The sequence below is a fragment of the Erinaceus europaeus genome, chromosome 12 (assembly GCF_950295315.1).
Source record: "Erinaceus europaeus chromosome 12, mEriEur2.1, whole genome shotgun sequence".
Taxonomy (NCBI): domain Eukaryota; kingdom Metazoa; phylum Chordata; class Mammalia; order Eulipotyphla; family Erinaceidae; genus Erinaceus; species Erinaceus europaeus.
The window spans coordinates 17,525,487-17,550,445 of NC_080173.1; the positions used below are offsets into that span (position 1 = coordinate 17,525,487).

The window sequence follows — 24,959 nt, forward strand, 5'->3', positions numbered from 1 at the left end:
CCAATAAAAAAAAATAACAACAAGGGCAACAAAAATGGGAAAAAATAGCCTCCAGGAGCAGTGGATTCATAGTGCAGGCTCTGAGCTCCAGCAATAACCCTGAAGGCAAAAACAAAGCAAAACAAACAAACAAACAAACTTCCATATTTCTTCCTCCAATGTAGAGAGGGAGAGAGTCAGAGAGAAACCTGCAGCCTTGCTTAGGGCTCAAACCCGGATCCTTGCTCAAGTCCTTGCACTTGGTACTGTGTATGCTTAACCAGGTGTCACACGGCCTAGCCCAACTGTTTAGTTCATTTTGAAATTAGGCTCAATACTACCACCTACATCACAGAAATCTAAAGTCCTAAGAGAATGATACATATTTTGCCCTTTGGGTACCTCATTGTAGCAAAATGAGGAAATGGAAGGAAGGGTTGTATGTAGTAGGAAATGTTTAAGTGCTCACCATCTGCTGGGCACTGACTGGTTTCATCTCACTAAAGTCTTATACAACCCCTCTGGGAGAGGTACTAGGTTAGTGCTTTTATATAAATGAGTAGACTGAGGCATGTGGAAACTGATTTTTTTTTCCTTTCTCATTTTATTGGGAGGTTTGTTACAGTACAATTGTTGATTCATGGGTACCATTTCTCATCTCTCTGTCGTAGGTGTCTGCAAAACACTGTAACCTCCATCTTAGGTCCTATTTCACCATCATACACCAGGACCCCAAAGTGTCCCCAGCATACTCCCCCTCCCCCCTCCCCCACAGCCTAAGCCTAAAGTGCAGTGAATCTGTGGCAGTGTTTCTCCAGAGCTAATAATTCCATATTAAGTTGTCCGTGTACCTTTTATGATCAGGGTCAAAATAAGCTGGTGATCTAATCTTTCATCTTTGTATCTAAGACACTGTCAACCAGAGGAGGCCAGGTGCTCACTGCCAGGCATACAGAAATTTCTGTCTGTCTGTCTCTTTTCTCAGCAATGGAGATGGGATTGTGAGAAGCTTCTTCATCAAGGAAGAGTGACTCACAGGAATGCCCAAGCCCCTGCCTGGCCCACTGTATCATTCTACAAACATACTTGTGCATACGGACAGATCAAGGGGGCAATTTGAATTGTTGACCAGTATTCTTGTGTTAGGTACATGTAAGAAGCAAAGAAGAGCTCAGGATTGTATCTGTGTGCTGTTTCAGGTTTCATTTGTGCTGACTAGTTGGTAACTCTTTGACTGTTTGCCAAGGAACTAAAACCGGACCAGCCTCTTTGTTCTTCCAGGTTTCTTTCTGACAGAGCCTGGTCAACTGGGACAAAAGCCTTGGGTTTCAGTCAAGTCCCAACTTTCCCTTCACTGTGAGATATTGATTAAAGGGTTTTTTGTTTGTTTGTTTGTTTGTGTTTTGCCTCCAGGGTTATTACCTGGGCTTGGTGCCTTCACTACGAATCCACTGCTCCTGGCAGCCATTTCCCCCTTATTTCATTGAATAGGACTTAGAGAAATTGAGTGGAGAGGGAGAGAAAGATAGACACCTGCAGACCTGCTTCACCACTTGTGAACCAACACCCCCCCCACACACACACACACACACACCTGCAGGTGGGGAGCAGGGGACTGGAAAACAGATCCTTGAGCTTTGCAGTATGTGTGCTTAACTGGATACGCTACCACCAGGCCTCCGATGAAAATATTTGTCCTTCAGCTTTCAGAGCCTGAGTTTCTGTGTTTGTTAAGTAGACATAGTGATATCTCCATGTGCTTTTGTTTGTTTGGTTTTGAGGAACCAGGGCCTTGAATATGTGCATCCTTACCACTCCCAAATACCACAACAGTAGAGCCTCCCCTGGTCCTAGTGACATCATCCTTCTTTCTGAAGCATCTCTCTAAGTCCTCTAGGGTTGTTTTGTAGAGGAATAGATACTATAGAAAATGCTGGGGCTGGGTGGTGGCACACCTGCTGAGTGCATATGTTGCAGTGCCTAAGGACCTGGGTTTGAGCTTCCTGTCCTTGCCTGCAGGGGGAACACTTTGAGAGTGGTGAAGCAGGGCTGCAGGTATCTCTCTGTTTCTCTCTCTCTATCTCCCGCTTCCCTCTTGATTTCTGGCTGTCTCTGTCCAAGAAATAAAGATAATTTAAAAAATAAAAATAAATATATATTTTTAAAATTTTATTTATTTCTTTTGGACAGAGAGAAAGAAATTGAGAGGGAAGGGGAAGATAATGAGGACAGAGAGAGAGACACCTGCAACCCCACTTCACCATTCATCAAGTACATGCAGTGCTGGAGACTGAACCAGGGCCCACAGGTAGCAAAATTTAATGCTGTATAAGCTGAGCTATTTCCAAACCAAGTCACAGGGGAAAATGGATTTTAACATGGGCACACCCTCAAAAATGTCTACATGCTATAAAACTGATGATTGCTCCCACTTTATGAATGAGGAGATACAGGCTCACCTACTTTGTTGGTGAGTGACAAAGACTGGGTTTAAGCTTGCATCCCTCACACTCTCCAGTCTAGTTAGCTTTCTCTGTGTGCAGTGGGACACTGCTCCATGAGCATTCTTCCCAGCCATCTTTTGGTAGATGATCTCGAGGGTGATGAGATCATATATGCCAGGTATTTGAAAGTTCAAAAGATTTCAAGGCAAAGCTATCGCTATTGTTGTTGTGATGCTGTATAATACAGCCCAGAAAGAAGGTAGAGTATCATGAAGTAGTAGTTAGTAGTGCAGTATAGTGGTGAGTAGATAGAAGACATACTTAGGGGCTGGGGAGACAGCATAATGGTTATGCAAACAGATTTGCATAACCCCAGCACCACTATAAGCCAGAGCTGAGCAGTGCTCTGGTTTCTCTCCCTTCTCTCTATCTCTCATTAAAATAAATAAAATAAAGAAAACTTACTTAGAATGGTTAAACACAGAACTCGACAATTTCAAAGGTCTGGTATGTTGGGTTGTGACATTACAGAGATGTGCTCTGCCCTATCTTGGAAATTGGACATCACTAAATTTAATCAAGATCAATTACTGATTCCTGGTATTGTTCGAATATAATACCTTACCTGTTTGAAATGATAGAAGTTATATGGGAGCTTCCTGTTTCATCTAGTGTTTTTTCATGTGAGATATAAAATGCCATTTGAAGTAGTAAATAAAGTTTTACAAAGAGCTTTCAGGCTGGACTCTGTACTTTTCTGTATTTACCTAGGTTCTCAAAATCAGTTATTAGATCCCCAGAATGGTTCATCATAGACTCAGGGAGATAGCTCATTGTTTTAAAGCACAGGAATTACATGTCTGGAAGCACCAGAGGTCCAACATTCAATTCCTGGCAGCACCAGCTAAGCAGAACTCTGGTCTGTCTCTTTGTATGTGTGTTTCTCTTTTATGAAAATGAATATTTTTAAAGTGCTTCAATATATTGAGGTACCATGCTTCTTTCCAAATTACCCTTGCAGGATATGAGGGTGCTCTGATTGTGACATCTGTCACTCCATTGATAAAGGGTTGATCTGGCAGGTGTCCTCTTCCTCCCTCACTGCTCCATAAGCATTCTTCCCAGCCACCCTTTGGTTAGGGTAGATGAGCAGCAGCTTCACTTCCCTGCTAGAACCTCCAATCAAGCTCTTAAGTTACCTTTGCAATCCAGCCTCAACCTTATCTCAGCTTCAACTTGAAACCTACAGCTGTGTGATTTTTTTTTTCCCCTCTCTTCTTTCCAATTGGAAACACACAGACAAAGGATAGTAATGGTGGGCTGAGGAGGCAGCATAATGGTTATGCAGAAGACAAGACCTTCATGCCTGAGGCTCTGAGGCCCCAGGTTCAGTCCCTAGCACTACCATAAACCAGAGCTGAGCAGTGCTCTGGTCTCTTTCTCTATCTCAAAGAATAGTAAAGGTCAGATTGGAAATTCAGAAAAATCATATTGGTTGGAGCAGGCAAAGTATAAAGAGAGAAGAACTTTTATAGTTACAGAAGGAGAGTAGGGAATCACAAGGACCAGAAACACAAATATGGAAGTTAAGGACTTTTAGTCTTGTCATCTAAATGAGACGTTAACTAAATCTACTGAGTCTTAAAAGCATATATGTGAGTTATTCTGTGTATCACAAGATGCTGATATCTCACAGGCTCATTAACCAGATCGAACCAGAATAAGAGGTTTTGAGTTGGTTTCTAAAAAAAATTAATTTTCACTCTTTCTCAGTTTACTATTAAGAAAATCAAGGCTTGTGAATTATAAATTTTGAAATCCTATTTATACTTTTAACTATGGTCCTGGTAGTTCTATATAGGGCCTTAACTGTAAGCAAAATTATACCTACAGAAAAGTCTGTAGGCATTAATATGAAATGTGCACCTGGCACTTAATAAACAATCAGAAATGATAGTTGTTATTGTTGTTGTTATTATTGTCGTCATTATTATTTTTAAAACCACCTAGTATGTCATGCATCTTTCTTGTTGTTTAGGTGAAGTGTGTAGGCTCAGGGAGGTGAAGTAACTTGCCCACAATTAATTCGTGGCAGTCATTAATAGAACCCTGTGTCATATCTAGCATTCCTGCATCATCTCAGGGCTAAGCAGACTGCTTCAGGCCACTTTGAATGGGAAAAGATTTGCCTTCATCTTTATTGGGCTATTGGATGAGTCCCAGTTCAGAACTATTTGGAACCTGCAAAGAACAGGAAGTCAAGACTGGAAGGTGTATGTATATCTTAATGCGTGCTTCAAATTCTGTTCCAGAATGTTTACACAAGTCCTCTCTTCGTAGCCTCCCTCTTCTGCCTTCTGCTCCTCCTACCTCCTCTCCCACTTTAAAAAATATATATATTTATTTTCCCTTTCGTTGCCCTTGTTTTTTTCATTGTTGTTGTAGTTATTGTTGTTTTTGATGTCGTCATTGTTAGATAGGACAGAGAGAAATGGAGAGAGGAGGGGCAGACAGAGGGGGGGGAGAGAAAGGTAGACACCTGCAGACCTGCTTCACTGCCTGTGAAGCGACTCCTCTGCAGGTGGGGAGCCGGGGTTCAAACCAGGATCCTTAAGCCGGCCCTCGCCCTTTGTGCCACGTGTGCTTAACCCGCTGTGCTACCGCCCGACTCCCTCCCATTTTTGTTTTTATATAGCTGCTCTTAAAGATAGGAGTGTGTGTGAGTGAGCAATCAGTAACTATTAGGGGAAGAAAATGTATAGAGAACTATAGGGCCCCAGAAAATGCTTTCTGTATAGTGGTTTCTATGCCACACAGTATGGAAGGCAATTATCTTTGGAGGGGATTCCACAGCCCTGTGCGGGCTTCCCTGGTGTAAGATTTATTGTTGGCTGGATTGGGTGTTCTTTATAAGAGCATTTACTCGGCATCTAAAGCACTGTCAAGAGTGCTACTTCCTGAACGTTTTGGAGGTTGCAACTGCTAAGCTTCATTTTCCCCTCTTGAAGATATGGTTTTGAAATGGTATGCAGGGATTTGTAAGACCTCATGCTTCCCATCGACACTGACAGGAGTCACACTATTATACCCTGGCCTGATGCTGGGGAAATCCAGCCCCTCATGCCCAGAGCCCTCCCTCAGGCTGGGCTGGCCCACACATGCGGAGGGCTGCTGAGGTGGGGAGAGGGCACAGAACGCAGCACGTCCTGTTGCTTCAGGTACAGCAAGCCTGTTCATCAGCCTCAAAGTTAACTGTTTTCTTCTGCAAACTGAGGATAGACCCAAGCTCTTCCTTTGCATCCCCACTCCCCTCCCCCCCTTTTTTTTGTCATGGATCTCACAAATACTAGAAGGAAACTAGCTGTGAGTCAGCTAGGAATACTGTGTTGTGAAACCTTAGGGACCACTGAAATGGACACAATGGTCCCTGAAAGTGCACCTGCCCCCCCCCCAAAAAAAAAGTGAGCAAGAGAGAAGGCAAGATGCCCAATGGTAATACAGGTTGTTCTCTCAGGCAAGCTAAAATATAGTGTTTGGCATTCCTGTGCTGTGAGCAGGCAGGCAGTAGAGTAGATAAATGTGCATTTTTACATTAAAAAAATGCCATATTTCACAAGTGGCGCACCTGCCCCCTCCTGTTCCAGAGTGTCTTAATTTATATATTCCAGTTAATAGTTCATTATGTGTCTCCTATCACCACCACCACCACTACCACCACCACCACCACCCCCCCCCCCCCCACACACACACACACTCCATCCCACTTCAGCATTTCAAAGTTATCATTTGAATATGTTGAGGTCTTTGAAATTTCCTAATCCTGGCAGGTTTACCAGCAGAGGGCAGGCTTAAAGAAAGTTCTGATGTGAGGGTGTGTCAACCTAGGGTCAGAGGCAGGTGGAGGTGCCTGGGAAGGAGGGCCCTGTGCATTGTTCGCAGGGCAGGATGGGACATGCTCTCTTTGCAGACCTGCTGCACACCACAGGTCTCCAGCAAAGCTGACTTTACTAAATAAAGGTGGCCAGTTGCCTTTATCTGATGCTCAGCGATTTCTACACAATTAAACCCTAAAAAAATATTAAAATGTAATTTCATCCCCAAGAGCCATCTTTTCTTTCTCCTTGAGTGGCCCCATTATGGTTATGCTGCAAATCTAGAGTTTGCACGTGGATGTGCCAACAGTGTTATCACTCTTGTCTGAAGAAATAAGGTTTCACACTTAATGTTAATAAGGATTTTCTTTTCTTTTCTCCCTTACATCAGAAGGATAAAGCTCCATGGAAAATGATCTCCTGCTCTAAAACGTGCATTAAAAAAATATTTATTTATTTCCTTTTGTTGCCCTTGTTTTATTGTTATTATTGTTGTTGTTATTGATGTCATCCTTGTTGGATAGGACAGAGAGAAATGGAGATAGGAGGGGAAGACAGAGAGGGGGAGAGAAAGAGAGACACCTGCAGACCTGCTTCACCGCTTGTGAAGTGATCCCTCCTACAGGTGGGGAGCCGGGGTCTCGAACTGGGATCCTTATGCTGGTCCTTGTGCTTTGCACCATGTGCGCTTAACCCGCTGAGCTACCGCCTGACTCCCTTTTTTTTTTCTTTTTTTAACATTGCACACTTTGGTTTAATCTACTCTAACCTTATGGTAGAAGTTGTCCACTGATATATTTTACATTATATTAAGACAAGAGATTAGAGTTTTATCATAAATGAGGGTAGTTTGGTACTGTCCATCAGATGCAGTTAGGATACAGCGTTGCCTTGTTTCTTTACTATACATGATTTTGTTTGCCCAGGATGTTTTATGAATGTCTTCACATTCAGAGTGAGGGATTATGGGGAGGGGGTAAAATGTTTCTCATAGCTATGTACTCATCTTCATAAGTCACCTGGATGTTGGCATGTCATGCTGTGCATTTGTAGATTAAGTGGGAATACAAGAGTTATAAAATATTGCATTAAAGGAAGATGCTAATGGCAGTTTGGAGGATGTCATAAAGAGAATTTTAAACTCCTGTGAAACAGAATAACTCAATCTTTTTTCCCTTGGCCACATGAGCACAGAAGAAAAAACAACATAATTAGCTTTACTGTCAACATTGCCTTAACAGCCAGATAAACAATCTAGACGCATGCTAACTGCCTTCGCTCCCCATAGATGGCTGATGTTGTATATTTTTAAGTAAAAGCACTATTTAAATGAGGAAGGAACAGTGGTACCTTGGAGACAGATGTCCACATCTCAGGAGTTAGGCATTGCTGGTGCCATTTAATACCTATAATTGGCTGCCCAGCAGACAGTCTCTGGAGACTTTGGAGATACTCAGGAGAGGTTTGCTTCCCTGGGCAGGTCATCAAGCGAGTTACTGGAGTGAGGGATTTAGCCTTTGTATTTTTTTTTCTCCTAGCAACAGAATCAGAACCAGTTGATGGAAGGAATCTCTCTCTCTTCCTCTTTCTCTTCCTCTCTCCCTTTCTCTCTCTCTCTCTCTCTCTGTCTCCCTGGGGATCCACTGTTCCTGGTAGCCATCCTTCTTTTTTTTTTTTTAATTGGATAGGACAGAGGGAAATTGAGAGGGGCGGGGGGAGGGAGATAGATAGACAGAGAGACACCTGTGGACCTGCTCCACCACTTGTGAAGCAACCACCTTGCTCCCCCCCCCCACCCTCCCACAGATGGGGAACTGGAGGCTCAAACCAGAATTGGGTCCTTGTGCTTCATACTATGTATACTGAAACAGATGCGCCACCACCCAGCCCCCTGGAAGGAATCCTTTTAAGTCCTGTCATGGCAGAATATGTTCTAGGTTCTGCTCCAAATTATTTAGAAAAGGAAAAGAAAGCAAGTAATTAATGGAGCCAGAGTGATCGCTGACTCAGTGGGACATGCGCCTTGTCATGAGCATGATTTAGGTACAAGTCCCTGAACCCCAAAGGAGGTGGCATTAGAAGAATCTCCTGTGCTGTGGAATCTCCCACTCTCTTCCTCCCTCCATCCCTTCTCCCTCCCCACCACCCTAACACCCCACACTGTCCTTCCTCCCACCTTCCCAACCACATTTGAATGAAAAAAAAATGTTTAGGAACATTGAATTCTCACATGCACAAGGCCCCAGCTCTGTGAAAAGAAAGAACACACATGTTATTTGGAAAAGATGGTGAATTCAATTAAGATTGTGGCCTCTCATTAAGCACTTGATTTTTCAACCCATCAAATTGTTCATCAATTTCCATTTGATTCACTCTGGCAGATCAGCTTTCTGACAGCAGAAATGGCAGTCGCTTCCTCTGTGAAATTGGTACCATACCTGATTTGATCTGGGCAAGTCTGGCACTCCAGGTGCTGCTAGTAATATGTGAGCGAGTGTGCACTCATGGATCCTTGCTATTTTCCAAGCAGCTTTTTACAAAGCAGGACCTCAGTGAGACCGTCACTGGTGTCTCCCCCACTCCTGGCCATTCATCCCTGTGTGGGAATAATGTCCCGACAAGATGCTCTGTATGACTCTTCTTTTTAATACATCTTATCTCCATTTTCAGCTAAGAACGGGCAGTAAAACCTTTCACTTTCTTGTGCGTCCAAGGCTAAGGCTCAGCAGAACCAAGTATAATGCATTATTTCAGTCCCAGGTGTGTTATTTGGTGGTTAGAGTTTGGTGTGGGATCATAGTAATCTGTTCTTAAGTACACAGCCAGCTGCACAATGGATTCATTTAGTAACTGACAGGTTTCTTAATATGTGGTGTTTGAACAAGAGCTGTATCTGTTGTGGGTGTTAGGATGTGGGCATCAAAAATATTTTCAAGTGTGGTATTTAGCATTTCCTTCATTCTTCCTTAAACATTAGCCTTTTCTTCCAGGTACTCATTTTATACTATCATGCCTTTACCTTTCTGTAATTTGTTGAGTCTGCTTCCCCCTGTGGCCTGTGGTGCAGCAAGTGTTTGATTACTGGAGGGAAAAATCATTTTGCTTTTTTGAAACCTCAGTTAGCTCTTCTATGAAATGGGCGTTACAATTTTCTTGAAGTTATGACAGCTAAGAAAAACTTTAGCTCTAACCTGTTCAAACCTCCACTACCCCCAACTAAATCATGTTGCTTTTTGTTTGTTTTTAAATGTTTGCCATTCTAGTCCAGGCTTTCCAAAATGACCTAACTCTTATGGTAAATAAGTCTTTTAACTCACTGAATGTTTTAACATCTTCTGTTACTTCAGCTGATAGAAGGTTCCAATTCTCACTGAATCCCAAGCACAAAGCAGGTAGACAGGACCACTTAGGAGGAATTCCTGAGTCCAGAACTAACTAAAAGAGTCTGGGCATATCCACTCATGCAGATTTATCACAGATGGTGCATTTCCTTGCCTAAAAGTAGTATCTGAGTCACCTTGTTTGTAGAGAGGGCGGGAAGGGTTCCAGGTGGCCTCTGAATTAACTTGTTAAGCCACTTCCCTCTCTGTACTGTCACACACACACTCCCTTATCCAAATCATCAGTCCTTTAAACACCACCTCCCCAAGGAGTCTTCCCAGACCTCTCTTGCTCTCACTCATCTCCCCTTCTCTGTGGTCCCATGGTGTTTAAAGTCACCACCATGCAATTTAGTACTTGTGCAACCTCCACATTGCATCACTCTAATTACTTCATGTAAGGCTGTCTCCACAGCTGGGTCATAAGCATCAGTACTGTTTGTTGTTTATTCTTTTGTTTATTATTTGTTTTGATGCTCCTGGAGACTGTAAGCTGATAATCACTGACTGTAAAAGAGATGATCCAACTTGTAAAAAAGCATGCAGGAGTTTTACAGATGCCTTATATAGCCTTTTATTATTATTTTTTTTACTAATTGCTTATTCAAAATACACCTGAATTTGCTTCACAGACATTAAATCTCTGAATTTAATACCTTTGGGAAAAAAATCATGTTATTTTGAAATGACTATTTCCACTTTCTCAGTGTACTGGTTGGAGAGAACTTCCTATATTTTAATTTCCTGTCTTTGGGGCCCTGCCAACCCCTCCTAAAGGAAAGCCTTGACTCTGTAAGAGTTAGAACTTCACTGTTGCACGGTGCATACTGGAAGATGGAAAATTTAAGTCCCCCATTCCAAAAAAAAGAAAAAAGAATGCTTTTGGTTCTCCATTGAACATTCATGAAAGGGTGGGATCATATTTTTCTTTTGACGTGAAAAATTCCACTAATAAATTTATTATCAACACAAAAACATTTTAGGGAGAAGAGAAACTGTTTACCCACTGAACATCTGAGCATAAATTGACAGTTAAGTGGGCTTTGTTTCACTCTTGCAGTCAGATTAATGGGAAATTGCCCCCCCCCCCCACCTCTTGAAATTCAGGCTTTTGATGGATTGGAAATATTACCAATATTCTTTGCTTTCTGGTTTGTAGAAATCAACACATCGAACAGGAAAATAAGTGAAACTCCTAGACTGGCTAGGTTAAGATTTATTTATTTATTTTTAATTTAATGGGGGATGGTAATCATCACCGACATAACTGTTTCTTTTCTTTATTTCAAGGAAAATAAAGAGTTGGGTTTATTAAAATAAAGAGTTGGGTTGTTGAAGTACAGGCCAAGAAGTTGCTGGTTGGTTTTTGTTTGTTTGTTTGTTTTACCCTTTTTAAAAAAAATCGAAATATGGCAAAGAGAGCTGATTTCTAGAGCTCCAGAAATCGACATTAACCTGGCACTTGAGTCCTACCAGATGCACCAACAAACTAGCGTATTGGACTTACAGGCACAATCTCTCTCCCTCTCCCTCTCTCTCCACTCAGCTTAAATAAGATTCAAGAGTTAAAAAAAAAAAAAGCTATTTCTGCTAGAGGTCATCTTAAATTGTTTATTGAGGCGCTTTTGTTGTTGCTGTTGTTGTATAAATAAGAAAGGAATTTTAAGAATTATTTCTCTGGGAGCATGTGGCAGATGCTTTCTTCAGCAGCTGTTGTTCTGGAGGGGAAGTAGCTCAGCGAGGAGGTGGTAGAGGCGGCACGTTTGGCTGTTATTTATTTCAGCCCCCGTGTGGGGTTGGTTTTCCTCTGAGTACACAGCACACTGGGGCGACTCTTGGAAAGAAAAAAAAAAAAAGAAAGAGGTGGGGGCGTGGGGTAGAGGCCAGGACTTGGGGAAAATCCTCGACTTGAAGTGAAAGTTCTCCTGCAAAGACGGATTTCGAGGAAGGCGCCTCGCCGCGCATCCCCCCTTCCCGTGCGGAACAGTCTGCCCGGAGCAGCCGGTGTGCGCGCCGCCCGCGGCCTCCGGGGCTCCCCGGAAAAGCTCGGAACAACTCGCGGTCAGTTTCCAAAAAGGAAAACAACCACATACCCCTCCCCACACCCTCCCTCTTCCCAGAGCCACCCCACACCCCTCCTCCTCTTCCTCCTCCTCCTTCGGGATCCCAGGGACCCGAGCCGAGAGAGCGATGCGCTCCGAGCCGGGCCGCCCAGACATTAGCCGCAGGCAGGTCAAAGGGTTAACAGCAATTAAGTGGAGTTTGCTCTCGAGACAAAAGCAGGTTTCACGGGAGCGTGGTTTCACCTGCCGGCGCGGAGGGGGCGCGGGGAGCGGGCCGCGGAGCCCATTGTGTGGGGCGCGGCGCGGCGCGGCGCGGAGAGGCGCGGAGAGGAGCGGCGCGGGCGGAGAGGAGCAGCGCGGAGCGGCGCGGAGCGGCGGGCGCGGGGTGTTTAGAGGCGGGTTGTGATTGGTGGAGCGGGGCGGGGCGGGTGGGCGCGGCGGCGCGTCTGTCAGCCCGGAGCCCGAGCGCCCCTGCGCGCGTGCAGTCCGCTTGCTCGCCGAGGCCGCAGGACCCCAGCCCGGCCCGCGCGGGCGCCCTGAGCCGGCTGCGCGCGCCGTGCGCCTACATGGAGAGTGTCAGGTTGGTGCCTGTGCTTGCTCTGTGCTGGTTTTGCTCTTCTTTACCAGAGGTGTGTGTGGGGTGGTGGTGGGGGGTAGGCTCCACGGAACCGGCTTCCCTGGAGGCCTCACTCACACAGGGGGTGGGGTGGGGGGGTGGGATGGGAGACTGCAGGAGCTCCGGAAGGTTTTAAGTCTTTTCAAAATAACAACAACAACAACAAGCGCTGTCTACTAACTTGGATGGGAGTTGCGCTCTGGAAGTGGAGGCGGGGAGAGAGTGCAGGGGTGGGAAGAAGGAACTAACTGCAGGCCTGTCTGTGGGTCCTGGACAGACTTTCTCTACTCCCCCCCCCCCCCTTCTCTCTTGCTGGCCTTTTAAAATTATTTATTATTATTTTTAAATGTTCATGGTGGGGTGTAGTTGAGAGTTGGAGGAAGTCCTGTTTCTGGGTTTCTCTCGTGCTCTCGCGTTCTCTCTCTCTCTCTCTGCGATTCATTTTTCGGCTGCTCTGGCCTTCACGCAGCCACTTTTTTGGTGAACCCCTCGCCATCGCTGTGCTCCCGGGGACGTATCTAGGGTGTGATTTATGCCACTTTGAGAGCGCGTGAAGCATATACAAACAAGGAGCCTTTTCCATCTCAGTGTAACCCGTGTGGATGTTTCTTTGCTTCGGATAGTTTGTTTCTATATCTGTCTAAGCTATTTTCAGCTTAGCTGTTCCTATGCAAAGGGAGTTCGTTCACACACAGTCAGGGCTGGACGGGGACTGAGCTGGGGGCTGGGGAGGGAGAGGAGGGGGGAGTGCTGGCGACAGAGGGGAGACTCCAGCAGTCTGGGGAGTCTTGGTTTTTCTGTAGTTTTTGCCTTGCTGCTTAATTAAGTTAGTTGAACGGCGTTTTGGGTTAGGACCTGGAGCAGAGTGAGAAATTATCACGGGGTGCTGCCTTCTGAACTGACTGGGAATGTAGCTAACTTATCTGTCAGAACTCCCTGAAAATCAGTGGAAAAGAGGCTCACCACAATCACCCCCCTCCCCTCTAAGTTTCCTGATGGGAAGGAGGGGATCTTTAGGAAGTGGGTGGTGAAGTTTTAGAGCAAAGTATGTATAGAGTCTTCCTCTTTGGGATTAACTCCTTCATGGCCTGTCAGTTAGAAGCAAAATATTTAATAATTTTATATTCTTGTCCACACAGACCAAATGTTCTAATCAAGTCAATTTAAAAATGCAAATCACCTAATTTTCATAGATTCCAACATTCTGAAAATGACACATTTGGGGGAAAATTAAGTCTGATAACAGGAAATGTGAATCATGCTATCAGTGACTAATCTGCTTAAGAAAAAAAATAAGTTACATTCATTGTATCATTAGGAAGTCAGTGCTTAAACAAGGCATTTAAAAAAAATTTTAAAGCATGTCAGACTTTTTTTTAACGAAAGGCCACTGCATTGCATTTTCTTTTTCATTTGTTACAGATTTTTTTTTTCAGAAGGTACATGTTGTGTGTGTGTGTGTGTGTGTTCAAAGGTGGTTTGTGTGGTAAAGTGTTCAAGCTAGCATGTCACTCTCATAAGACCTCAAACATGATCACATCATGATGCTAGTTTAAGGTTGGGTGTGTTGCTGTTGTTGTTTAAAATAATATAAAGCTTTCTTGAATATTAACAGTCATCTCTAAGTAAACCAAATGAACACAGAAGTGTACACTGCTAATTGATATCCTTAGCATAAATGGAAAAAAAAAGTCTACTTCTATTTATGTGATTCTTAGAATCTATCTGCCTGACACATTTCAGTGCAAAGTGTGTAAAAATGAAACCAAAATACAGACTGCCTACCCAGAGACACTGACTGACTGACTGTGGGATGTGATACAGCTGAACTGAAAACGGATTGGGCTGACACTTGATAATCAAAGTTGATTTATTGTTCATTAGTACTGCATTAGCCCTTTCAGGCAAGACAGTTATTTGTGTAGTGGCCTGTCAAGAGCAAGACTGCAAGCACCTGTCATTTCTTAGGCATGAGAAAAGCAACCCAATATTAAGATGATGCAAATAAGTACATTGTACTAGATACTGGGCCACATCGTCATACAATTTTTTTGTTAAAAAAATTAAGTGGTAGTGAATGCCGGTTTGTAAGAAGAAATCTAAGAGATCATTTGTTTAAATAATTATTGTAAGAGCTACTTACAGAATGAAAATAATAGGCTTTATATTTCTCGATTTGCCTTAAACAACTTTTTCCCCCCATCCTTATGTGTAGCTTTTCTGACAGAAAGTTGGTCAGTTTAGGAAATGAGAAGCATAACATGTCAGTTATTAAATCTGATTAATTCAAGCAAGGCAGGCTTCCCATTTGCATTGTTTTTTAAAAAAACGTTAAATGAAACTTCTCCTATGGGCTGAGTATATGAAAATGTGATGACATCATAGCTAAGCTATGATAATGTCGGATAATAATGTCAAGTACATTTTCTGCAATGTGTTTCACTCTCAATTTTTTTCTTCCCTCCCTGGAAGTGAATGATCTCATGACATATAATAGAAAACAACCTAAGTGTTAAAAGAAAACAAAATTAGTGAACTTTTGTCTGCTACCATAGAAACACAGATTAACTCATATTTTTCCAGAGGAAGGAATGGAAACATTCTGCATGAGGATATATAGTTTATTGTCTTCTCTGAATTTTCATCTGACAGGGATTTTAGAGGCAGTGATCTTAATTAAATCTCAACTTGCTGGAATAATGCATCTAAAGGCATGCAGTGTTGCGTAACCATGCTCAGTTGGTAAACCATCAATCATCAGAAAGCTTATGATAGGAATGGTTCACTTGAATTTTTTGTTGTTGTTATTGTTTGCTGTTAAATGTACCTTAAAAACAAACCCTCACCACTGGTGCCCTGTATTTGCATGTTGTCTGGCCCTGTCACTTGACAGATAAACTCTTTCATGACACTGACCAGTTCTGCAACTTTTCCGCCTCTCTCCAAACAATTGCAAGATGCAATCAAATGAAAATCCAGATTAATTAAAGACCTGAAAATTTGTATTTATCTTGGCTAGTGCAGCAGAAGCATGCTCAAATTACTCTGTTTCTGATAAGATCAGGAAAGAATATATTGTGACCAGTTTCTCAGCTTGTACTAAAATGTGAATAAAATTTAAATGGGGTCGGGGTAGGGGGGAGAGATGGGAGAAATTAATTTTATTATGTGGTTCAGTTGTAGGTATTCATGACCTAAGAGAAACTTGACATGCTTAATATCTGGGCAAATAGCTAGTTGGGATACATAGCATGTAGTTCTTTGTGATTTCTAAGCAGACTGCAAATGCAGCAACAGATGACTAGGTTTCAGTAAATACATAAATTTGTATTTATATGTGTGTTATATGGGAACATATGACTTTGGAGACAAGGAGTTAGAGTGATTAGATAGCTCTTAATTAATCCAGGTTTTACACATCTACTAGGGCTTGTAAATACTGGGTTATTTACTTTTTAAATTAAAAAAAAAAAATTATTCCCTTTTGTTGCCCTTGTTGTAGTTATTGCTGTTGTTGTTGGATAGGACAGAGAGAAATGGAGGAGAGAGGAGGGGAAGAAGGGGGGGTGCACGGTGGGGGACAGACATCTGCAGACCTGCTTCACTGCCTGTGAAGCGACTCCCCTGCAGGTGGGGAGCCAAGGGGCTCGAACCGGGATCCTTCTGCCGGTCCTTGAGCTTGGAGCCACCTGCACTTAACCCGCTGCGCTGCCCCGACTCTGGTTATTTACTTTTAGTGCCTCTTAAGCAGATGCATTGGACTTCCTTTATAAGAACCCCCCTGAAAAAAAAAAAAAAGATTTGTTCTAGTGGAAAAAAAAATAGATCTCCATATAAAAATTGAGAAAGCTATCTCTTGATATATTGATTGTATGTATCCTGTATAGAAAACTCATAGCAGTTAGGAGTTTTGTTTCCGGATAGTTGTGGATGTCTTGGGAGAAAAAAGGAGTGTGGTTTTGTGCATACCTGCATGGCTAGATTTGGGAGATAGCCTTAACTTCCTAAGCTAAATTTGTTTTTATTTGGTGAAAAGATTCTTTTCTTAGAAGCAGTGTATTTCTGGACACCCGTTTAAGTCCATTAGTGTATTTCTGGACATTCACTTCAGTGTGTATAATATTTCCATTCCTCTTCAGAAATGGCATTTTGCATCAGCTTTATTTTCTTTCATTAAAAAAAAGAAAAGAAAGAGAAAAGCCCAGGTATCCCTTAGGTAAACAGTCTTTGCAGAGTCTAGGAACTTGAATTATCCTGGAAGGGCTAAAGTGGGCCTCTCCTTTAGAATTGTAGGAAAAATCTTCTCTGACTCCTTCTTGCGTTCTGGCACTTGTTTGAACAGAAATTAACTTAGAATGAGAAAAAATATTGCAGAATTAATGCATTGTGCCTCATTTCCGAATGCAGCTAAAAGCAGCTAATCAGTGAAGATGCAGGCTAAATGTTATGGTGCACTTTTTTAGAATATCTTGGTATCATGTTTTAATTTCTAAGCTTTATCTTGCCCTTAAATCTAAAACATCATTGTTCAAATAACTGAGAACAAGGTAAATCAACAACATCAAAAAGGTCGGCTTCTGTGATTTCTCAAGGGCTTGTTATTTTGTACTTCCCAATTCTATTTGATGTCTTGACAAAACAAGATGACACAAGGGAGAATACATTAAATTTTGATTTTTTTTTTCATCTAACCTGTTACAGTTGTGGCAGCTTAATTTCTTTTACTCCCTCCCCCACCCCCGAAGATGGCTTTTTGTACAATTACTCTAATTGTTACACCATTTCACGAGGTGGGTCCTCACGTGTTTCATATTTGCCTTGATTTTTGCAGGCGTTATTTGAACATGTTTTGACCCCTTAACACGTAAGGAGCTACTGGTTCGGTTTTGCCTTCATTAGAAATAAGTCAGTGAGCGGTGAGATTGTCAAAAAAGCAACTGATGTTTTTTTATTAGAATCTAATTTTCACCCTTTAGCTTAACTGTGACTTGTAAGGTGAAGGTGTTGGAAATAGTCCAGAGAAACAATATGAGAATCTTAAGTTGCAATTCATTTAAAAAATTAATTACACTCTAAAGAAAGTTTTATAAAACTTTGGAATGATCTAATTTTTGGCCTACCTGCCTGCAGTTTTAAATCCTTGCCCCCGCGAATCCGACGGTAGCTCAGCGGGTTAAGCCCACATGGCGCAAAGCGCAAGGACCTGTGTAAGGATCCTGGTTCAAGCCCCCGGCTCCCCACATGCAGGGGCGTTGCTTCACAGGCAGTGAAGCAGGTCTGCAGGTGTCTGTCTTTCTCTCCCCCTCTCTGTCTTCTCCTCCTCTCTCCATTTCTCTCTGTCCTATCCAACAATGATGACATCAATAACAACAATAATAATAGCTACAACAACAAAAAAACAACAAGGGCCACAAAAAGAAAATAAATTAAAAAAGTAATAAAAAAAAATCCTTGCCCCCACTCAATCTCGACAGTATGGAAAAAACATATTTGCAGTTACACTCCCTATGATATTTTCTGTGCTGTCTGTAGAGCATGAAGCAGTACTACTTCTTTTCTGTGAATGTAATTGTTAGATGTAGAAGAATGTTTTACTGACAAAAGTTAAAACATCTTATTTTTATTGATACTTTATTTGACAGTAACCATGGATCTACAACAGCATCTACAAGTCATCTTTCCTTTTCCTTAATATAATCATGCAGAGTCTGTTGTAATTTTCTTGCCTTGTGTATATCTTAAATAGGATACAGTTCCTGACTTTCACTCTTTTTGAATACTGTTTCAATGTAAGAAAACTTATTTAGCTAATACCTTTCACTTTTCAAAGCTCATGATCTCTCAATAAAATTTACTCTGAGTTCCCTCCTTGTACTAGATCTCTTTCCCTCCTGTTTACAGCACTTAAGACCAGTTTTTGTTGTTAATAGAAAATATTTTAGCAGATTTGATTCATGTGCACTGGTTTGTTTTCCATCCCTCCCACCAGAAAAAACAATAATAAATTGAATAAAGAAAAAGGAAGCATCTTTAAAATTTAAATAAAAATAATAATAGTTGTTAATTTGGAAAGATAAGTCCTTATTGGATGATTGTTTCCATTTGTGGCCTCTATTTTCTGTATTTAACAGTCATTACTAGAAGAATCAATTTAATTTATGTAAACTTTACATTTTTATGCAAATGAGGCTGATACTTATTAGAGCTAAAAATAAGTAAATAAAGTCCTGCTGGTAGTTTGTGGAATACCTTGTGCACATGGGAGATGCTGGAGGGGAGCAGTTGTGGTTCTACTAAATGCCTCTGAGTAAACAAATAGGAATTTGCAACATTATTTAAAATGTAAAGACAAAGGCGAAACTGGGAAAGGTTTTCTAGAGATAACCTGAAATAACTCCTGATTGGCAGGCAAATCTTGGCCATACAATTCTTCATGAAAGAAAGATAGCCTTTCTTGATAGAATGTAATAAACAAAATGATAAAAAAATGAAATGCTAATTGCATTTTAAAGAGGTCTTTTTTTTTCCTGAAAAATTTAATAGGTGGTTGTATTGTTACTGAGAGAACAGTTATGCTAATGACTGACTACATAGATGATTTTGCGTTAATATAATAACCATTACCTGCTTTAATGCTTTGTAGAGTATTGTGGCAAAATAGCTAAGTGTAAAAGAGTCATACAAAAAAGCAGAATTCCATAATGAAACAGAATTATACTTACCACATGAATAGCATGCTTTTTAAAATTTTTTGAAGACTGAAATATTATGTCAGAAATGTATTTTCCCTTCCTTTATGATACAGCTTACCTTGTGCGGTGTGGGGTGTGTGTGTGTGTAATGTGTGTAAGTGTTTTCTTTTTGAATATCATGGGGATTACTAGATAGAAGTGTCTTAAGTTTTCTGTTTGCCAGTATTGACTAACTAAGAAAACCGTTACATTTTGCAGGGCATGACAGTGGTAGGGTTTATTTTCTTTTGCATAACCTAGCTTCTGTGTAGTCACATAAATTTTGCATATTTTTTTAATGGAGACATTTTCTTTGTTTGATCTTCTTTTGATGTCTGAAGCCTTCAGACTTACTATGTTATGCCCCTGTAATTTGATGTACTAGGTTACTCTACCTAACTTAGTCAGTGATCATCCAAACACAGCCTGAAGTCTAGAAGACCATTGAAGGTTTCTGAGACATACATATGCTATTAAGACAGAGATTAAGAATAGTTTCTAAGTTATTAATTCATATTAATAGAAACAAAATAGCATTTAAAATATTTTTTCTTTTAATTTTTATTATTTGTACACATAGCAATTACGAGTAAGATGCTGATGTATCAAGTATATGTGTATTTATACTGGGAAGTATTTATGTGCAGTTAATGTGAGTATAAACTAAAGAGAAAGAAAAAAATGATAACATGTTATTTATATTGTGTCATCTCCCCACCCAATCAATTCCTTCAATTGTCTCTTAGAGGAGAATTGAGCATTGTTTCTTTGGGTGTTTATATTTGTTTGTTTGTTTTTAGCTTTTTTTCTTCCTTCCCCTCACCTACCTTTATTTAGTGGGAATAAAAGAAAAACAGAAAAGAGTATTATCTTAATATTCTTCTAGCATTTAGATGCTATAAAGTCATTCTGAAGTAAGAGAAAACTTGAGTCAGGCAGAATTTACTCAGCAGTACATGGACTTTTAACAGCACTTGTTAGTAGTGCTAATGACATTTCCCAGTTGCTGGAATTAAGGTAGCAGCAGGCCTGTACTAGCAGCATTGCGATGGCCCAAGCACAGCTGTATTTCTGCCATTCCTGCGAGTTTGTGTTGCACCTGGGACTGGCCACACCCAAGTGCTATCAGTCACCAGTGTATACCATGAGATGTTTTTCTTTTCTTTTTAATTCATGATTTCCTCTTAAAACTCAGCTAAAGAGTGTTAACTCTGTGTGTATGTGTGTTTTAAAATTCAGTTTTGTGTGCTAGCATTCTTTAAATGTCTGCCAGAAGTTTAATTTGAATTTCTGATCCCTGAAGGCAGCTAGACAGAATCATTCTAGTTCTTCATAAATTACCTTCTATGATTCATTGTTAACTCATCAAACATACTCATTTCTATATACTCAAACAGGGTAGTTATAGAATTGGGGATGCAATCTTTTTTTTTTTTGCATTATATTTAAATTGTCATTTGAGAAAGAAATCAGGAGTTAGCTTGAGCTCCTAGTTCAGGCATTAATCTTGTAGCATACAAAACGTCAGAAATTAACATTTTCCTCTCAGAGAAGGTAAGGTATATGGCATAGAATCAGAAAAAAAAAAGTTGAGTTTTGACTGAGTACTCTCAAACAAGAGCCCATAAATACTAGAGCACTGTAGTTAAAAGCTCGCATGACTGTTTTAAATACTATTGATTTAAACCACTGACTAGATTTTATGAATCAAAGTGTAATTTTCAAGCCTTGGCCATATTTCTCAATACTAAAGCACTCTCTCTTGTGTGCCTTTAGCCGCTTTCCAGACATTCAACACAGGATTAAATGATAGTAGTTACAGTGATCAATAGGTTAAGACCAGTACAATCACTCTTGCCGCTAATGACCTCAGTAGTAATGGGCAATAAAGTGTGAGCTATAATAGCCTTTCACTGGTACTGCATGCCCTTTGATTCCTAGTATTAGTAGGGACTAGCTACATGAAAAAGTTGGACATTGGGAGTTAAGGGAATGAATATAGAGGCTATCATTCTTAACTATTTCAAGCCTTAAACTAGACTCAAGACCCCCCCCCCCCCTTTACCCCACAGTGGTTTCTGGTCCATTTGGGTATGTTTGCTAAAGCTTTTCATAACCTATTTTTGTGACATGCTGGTAGAAACTTGGGGGAATCTTGGTTTTTATTACATTTATAAATTTATCTGGAGCCCACTTTGGAGGCTTAGAGCTAACTGGTGTGAAAATACAGTGTCAGATAGTAAAATCAAAGTTAGCGGCCATCACGATCTAATAGCACACTTCTGATTATTCAGAGACCCGAGCACCAGACTGCAGGATTATTCAGGCTTCTAGTCTCTGTCCCTCCTTTCACTATGCCTGCTGCTCTAAGTGTTTCATTACTCACCAGCACCTCCATCAAAATGTCCAAAGGGGAAAAGAAGGGGAGACTCAAGTTCATTTTACTCTTCTTTAACATGACTACAAAAAAAAAAAAAAGAACAAATAAGCCTGAGAAGAGGATATTTAAACTATTTGGCTTGTCTAAGAGTTTAAAGATAAATCAGTGTATGTCAGTTTTATCTCTACCCCCCATTTTTTATTAACGGGGTGAATGTGTTCCTTATTTAAGAAGATGCACACAGCTTACCACTATTTTAGGAAATACATTTCCTTTTGCTTTATAGATTTCATTGGTGTAATAGACACACAATTTAAAACACGCTTTTTTTTTTTTAGGTGTGTAGTTGGAAGAGTTCTGGTCCTTGTACATATCTTGTGTGACGACCACCCCAATTTGGGTACAGGGCATTTCTTATCACCCCTAAAAGTTTTATTGTACCTCTTTCTAGCATACGATTCCACAGTTCTCTAAAGAAGCCGTCACCAAGAGACTGATTATTTCTGTTACAACACTGTTAATTTCATGTTCTTCATCAGTTGAGATCTTACACCACCCTATTCCTGTCTGTTTTCCTGTTCATCACCATCAGAAATTTGGCTTGAGAATATTTATCTTGTACATCATCCAAGAAACGCAGAGGAAAAAAGAAACCTTAAACATGGTTCTTTTGTTTGCTCAGAAAAACCTCCCTGTATGATGATGCAACTCTCAAGGAAAAGTAAACTTCTATTGTGATATGTTGACTTCAGCAGCTCAGAGACTAGTGGTTGGCACCCAGCGCATATGTTTAAAAATTCTAAAAGTTTCTCCTCTAGACAAGGTAGACTGATTGAAATTATTTTATAGATAGATAGGTGTTTTGATAATGTCTTCTTGCTGTTTGCCCCAGCTGAATGCAAGTTCACTCTTTTAATCATTGGTGATATTTCATGCTGTGGAGTATCTTTCTTTAAAGGATAATTTATCCATTCTTATACATCTGGCTCTTTGCATATAAAAATACCCAGACATGCCCATCTGTTTTAAATTATGTAGTATCTACATCTACACTTATGAAGCCACTGTAATAGGAAGAATTCATTAATGACCTTTCAGAGTTAGGTTAATGAACAATTTCTAATGTTGTAGTTAATGTTTCTCAAACAATATGAGACTTGTATAATACAGCCTCCCCACACACATACACATACACATACATACACACAACATATAAAAACAGTGGTGAATATTCACTGTATAAGAATCTGACCTTCAGGAACCACTTTTAGTTCATCAAAATTAGTGATGCTGAGAAATCAGGACATCAGTGCATAATGACTGTGAAATTAGGAATGAGAGCTTGCTATGCAAATGACAGGACAAATCATGTGAAAAAGTCAAGATAAACTGCATATTAAGACATTATGTTACATAAAATTAATACTGCATTTCTCCCTTTTTGCTTACTGCTCCCCTGAATTTTTAATTCTTTTTATCTTCTGATCAGCTATTGTCAGCTGATTTTTTTTTAAAAGTGGCACACAGGCAAAGTGCAAAACATGTTATTACCTTTTATTGTAATACATGGGATGACAGCAGATCCTTTTTAACAAAGTATATCCTTTACTGCTTCTAGCTTCTTGCTGTCACATGTTTGATTAGAAACCAAAGAAAAAGTAAGATGCTTAAATATCACTGTTAGAAGACATACAGGTTTTGTCTTTTTTTTTTCATTGTTTTTTTTTTTCCTTTTTATATGGGGGGTGGTTTTTCATGAAATAGTCTTCTTGTATTACTGGGACTGACAAAATGGTTCTCATGTAGTCTGCAAATTAAACACAAGTGCAGTGATTATTTTGAATAGCTAAATTACATTCTAGAAAGCTTGCAGAATTCATAGCATTGTCATTAGGTATCCGCTTGAATACAATTTGTGTAACCTTGGCCAAGACAGCCTGTCATTTTAATGTCAGTGTTTTATCTGAACAAGACATCATCCTTTCAGATACAGTGTACAGGTTCCTTGCAAAGATGCCCGTGCAGAAACGTGTTAACAGTTGCAAATATGAAATGCTATCAAGTTCATCACTGTAGCTGTTTGTCACTGAAATGTCATGGAAAGCGGCTTTTAATGGTATCACACGTAATATGAAAGAATTGAGACATGTGTATGCTGGCTGAATAAAAAGGGTAGGAAGCGTCGTAGGAAGGGTCTGCATTTAAGGTTCAGTTATTCGCAGGATTAGGGGTTCGTTGATTGTTCTGAAAATCACCATCCACAGAGAAAGTGGATCCCATTAGCTCCAACAGCAAAGTGATTGGTTCTCTGTTGCCTCCTTCCCTAAAACAAAGGCAAGCTGGAGTTCAGTTCCTGTGGCTCGCCTTGACAGAAGATTCAATTTCTTAATAAGAAAAAGAAATTGAGATGCTTCTATCCTAACTCCAGATAACATGTATTAGCCACTTGTTCCTTGTCTGCCTGGAACAGCTATTAGCACTGCAAGCTTTCTTTTATTTTTCCTTTTTTAAAATAAGCTCTGTAATAGATTAAACAGGAATTGTTGCTGTAGCCTCTCCCCTCCCCTGCACCCCCCCCCCCCAGACAGATAATATTGTGCATGGGAAATTGATCACTTCTTAAGGCTGGCTGATGACAGTCTGCTGTGAAACTTGGAAGGCTGAGTGCTGCGTGCATGTGATTTCCCAGCTTCCTATTTATTCTTCATTAATGTTCTAGGTTCCCGTGTCAGTGGCTATGATGACACCTCAAGTTATCACTCCCCAGCAAATGCAGCAGATCCTCCAGCAACAAGTGTTGAGCCCTCAGCAGCTCCAGGTTCTCCTCCAGCAACAGCAAGCCCTCATGCTTCAACAGGTAACTGCACTTTTTCCTCTCCCAGCATGCCACAGCCTCTCAGACCCATCAGTCCGCTCAGATTCCTCTTCACTTGAGCCACTCCTCCTCCCACTGAAGATTAAGAACAGAGTGGGTGGAACCAGGCATTGACTTTTTTTTTTTTTTAAAGAATCAATTTCATTTGCATCCCTGAAAGAGAGGGACCTTGCCCACACAGCTAGGGTTTGGGCTTGAGAGTGCCCGATGGACTATGATTAGGGCTATAATTTGGCTTGGTGGAAATCAGATCTTTTAGGCTTATGTGGCTTTATGCTCTTTTATTTGGTAAGCCCAGAGGCTTCTATATGGTGTGAATCAAAGCAAAAGAGGGAGCACATTGGGAACAGGTTTTAATATGACATCTCTTGAAGTCCCCATTTCAATTCAGAATCTTAGAGAATTTTTCTCTTAGATTAAAAGAAAAAAGGAAGAAAAAGAAAGATTTTTGAAGTGGGTTAATTTTAATGTGGCAGAGTTGATCTTTCATGGATGCTGATGCTGAAATGAACTTCCAGGTTGTTTTGATGCCATGTTGACATCATATTCAGATTAAATGGACTCCTTAATCACAAAACAAATAAACCCCTGAGATTGAGAGTTAGAGAGAGTTGCTGGG

At 40.7% G+C, this 24,959-nt stretch overlaps 1 protein-coding gene across 14 annotated transcripts in view; it reads left to right on the forward strand.

The window, feature by feature from the left end:
- FOXP1 (forkhead box P1) overlaps nt 1-24,959 on the forward strand; it is a 495,633-nt gene that overhangs the window by 350,759 nt on the left and 119,915 nt on the right. For 12 of the 14 annotated variants that reach the window (XM_060202871.1, XM_060202866.1, XM_060202864.1 and 9 more), the window contains one exon: nt 24,185-24,322. In XM_060202871.1, the coding sequence (XP_060058854.1) occupies nt 24,185-24,322 (138 nt within the window). Of the gene's footprint in view, nt 1-11,471; nt 11,737-12,174; nt 12,319-24,184; nt 24,323-24,959 lie in introns of those variants that run through there. The other 2 variants (XM_060202873.1, XM_060202872.1) reach the window with 2 other exon arrangements.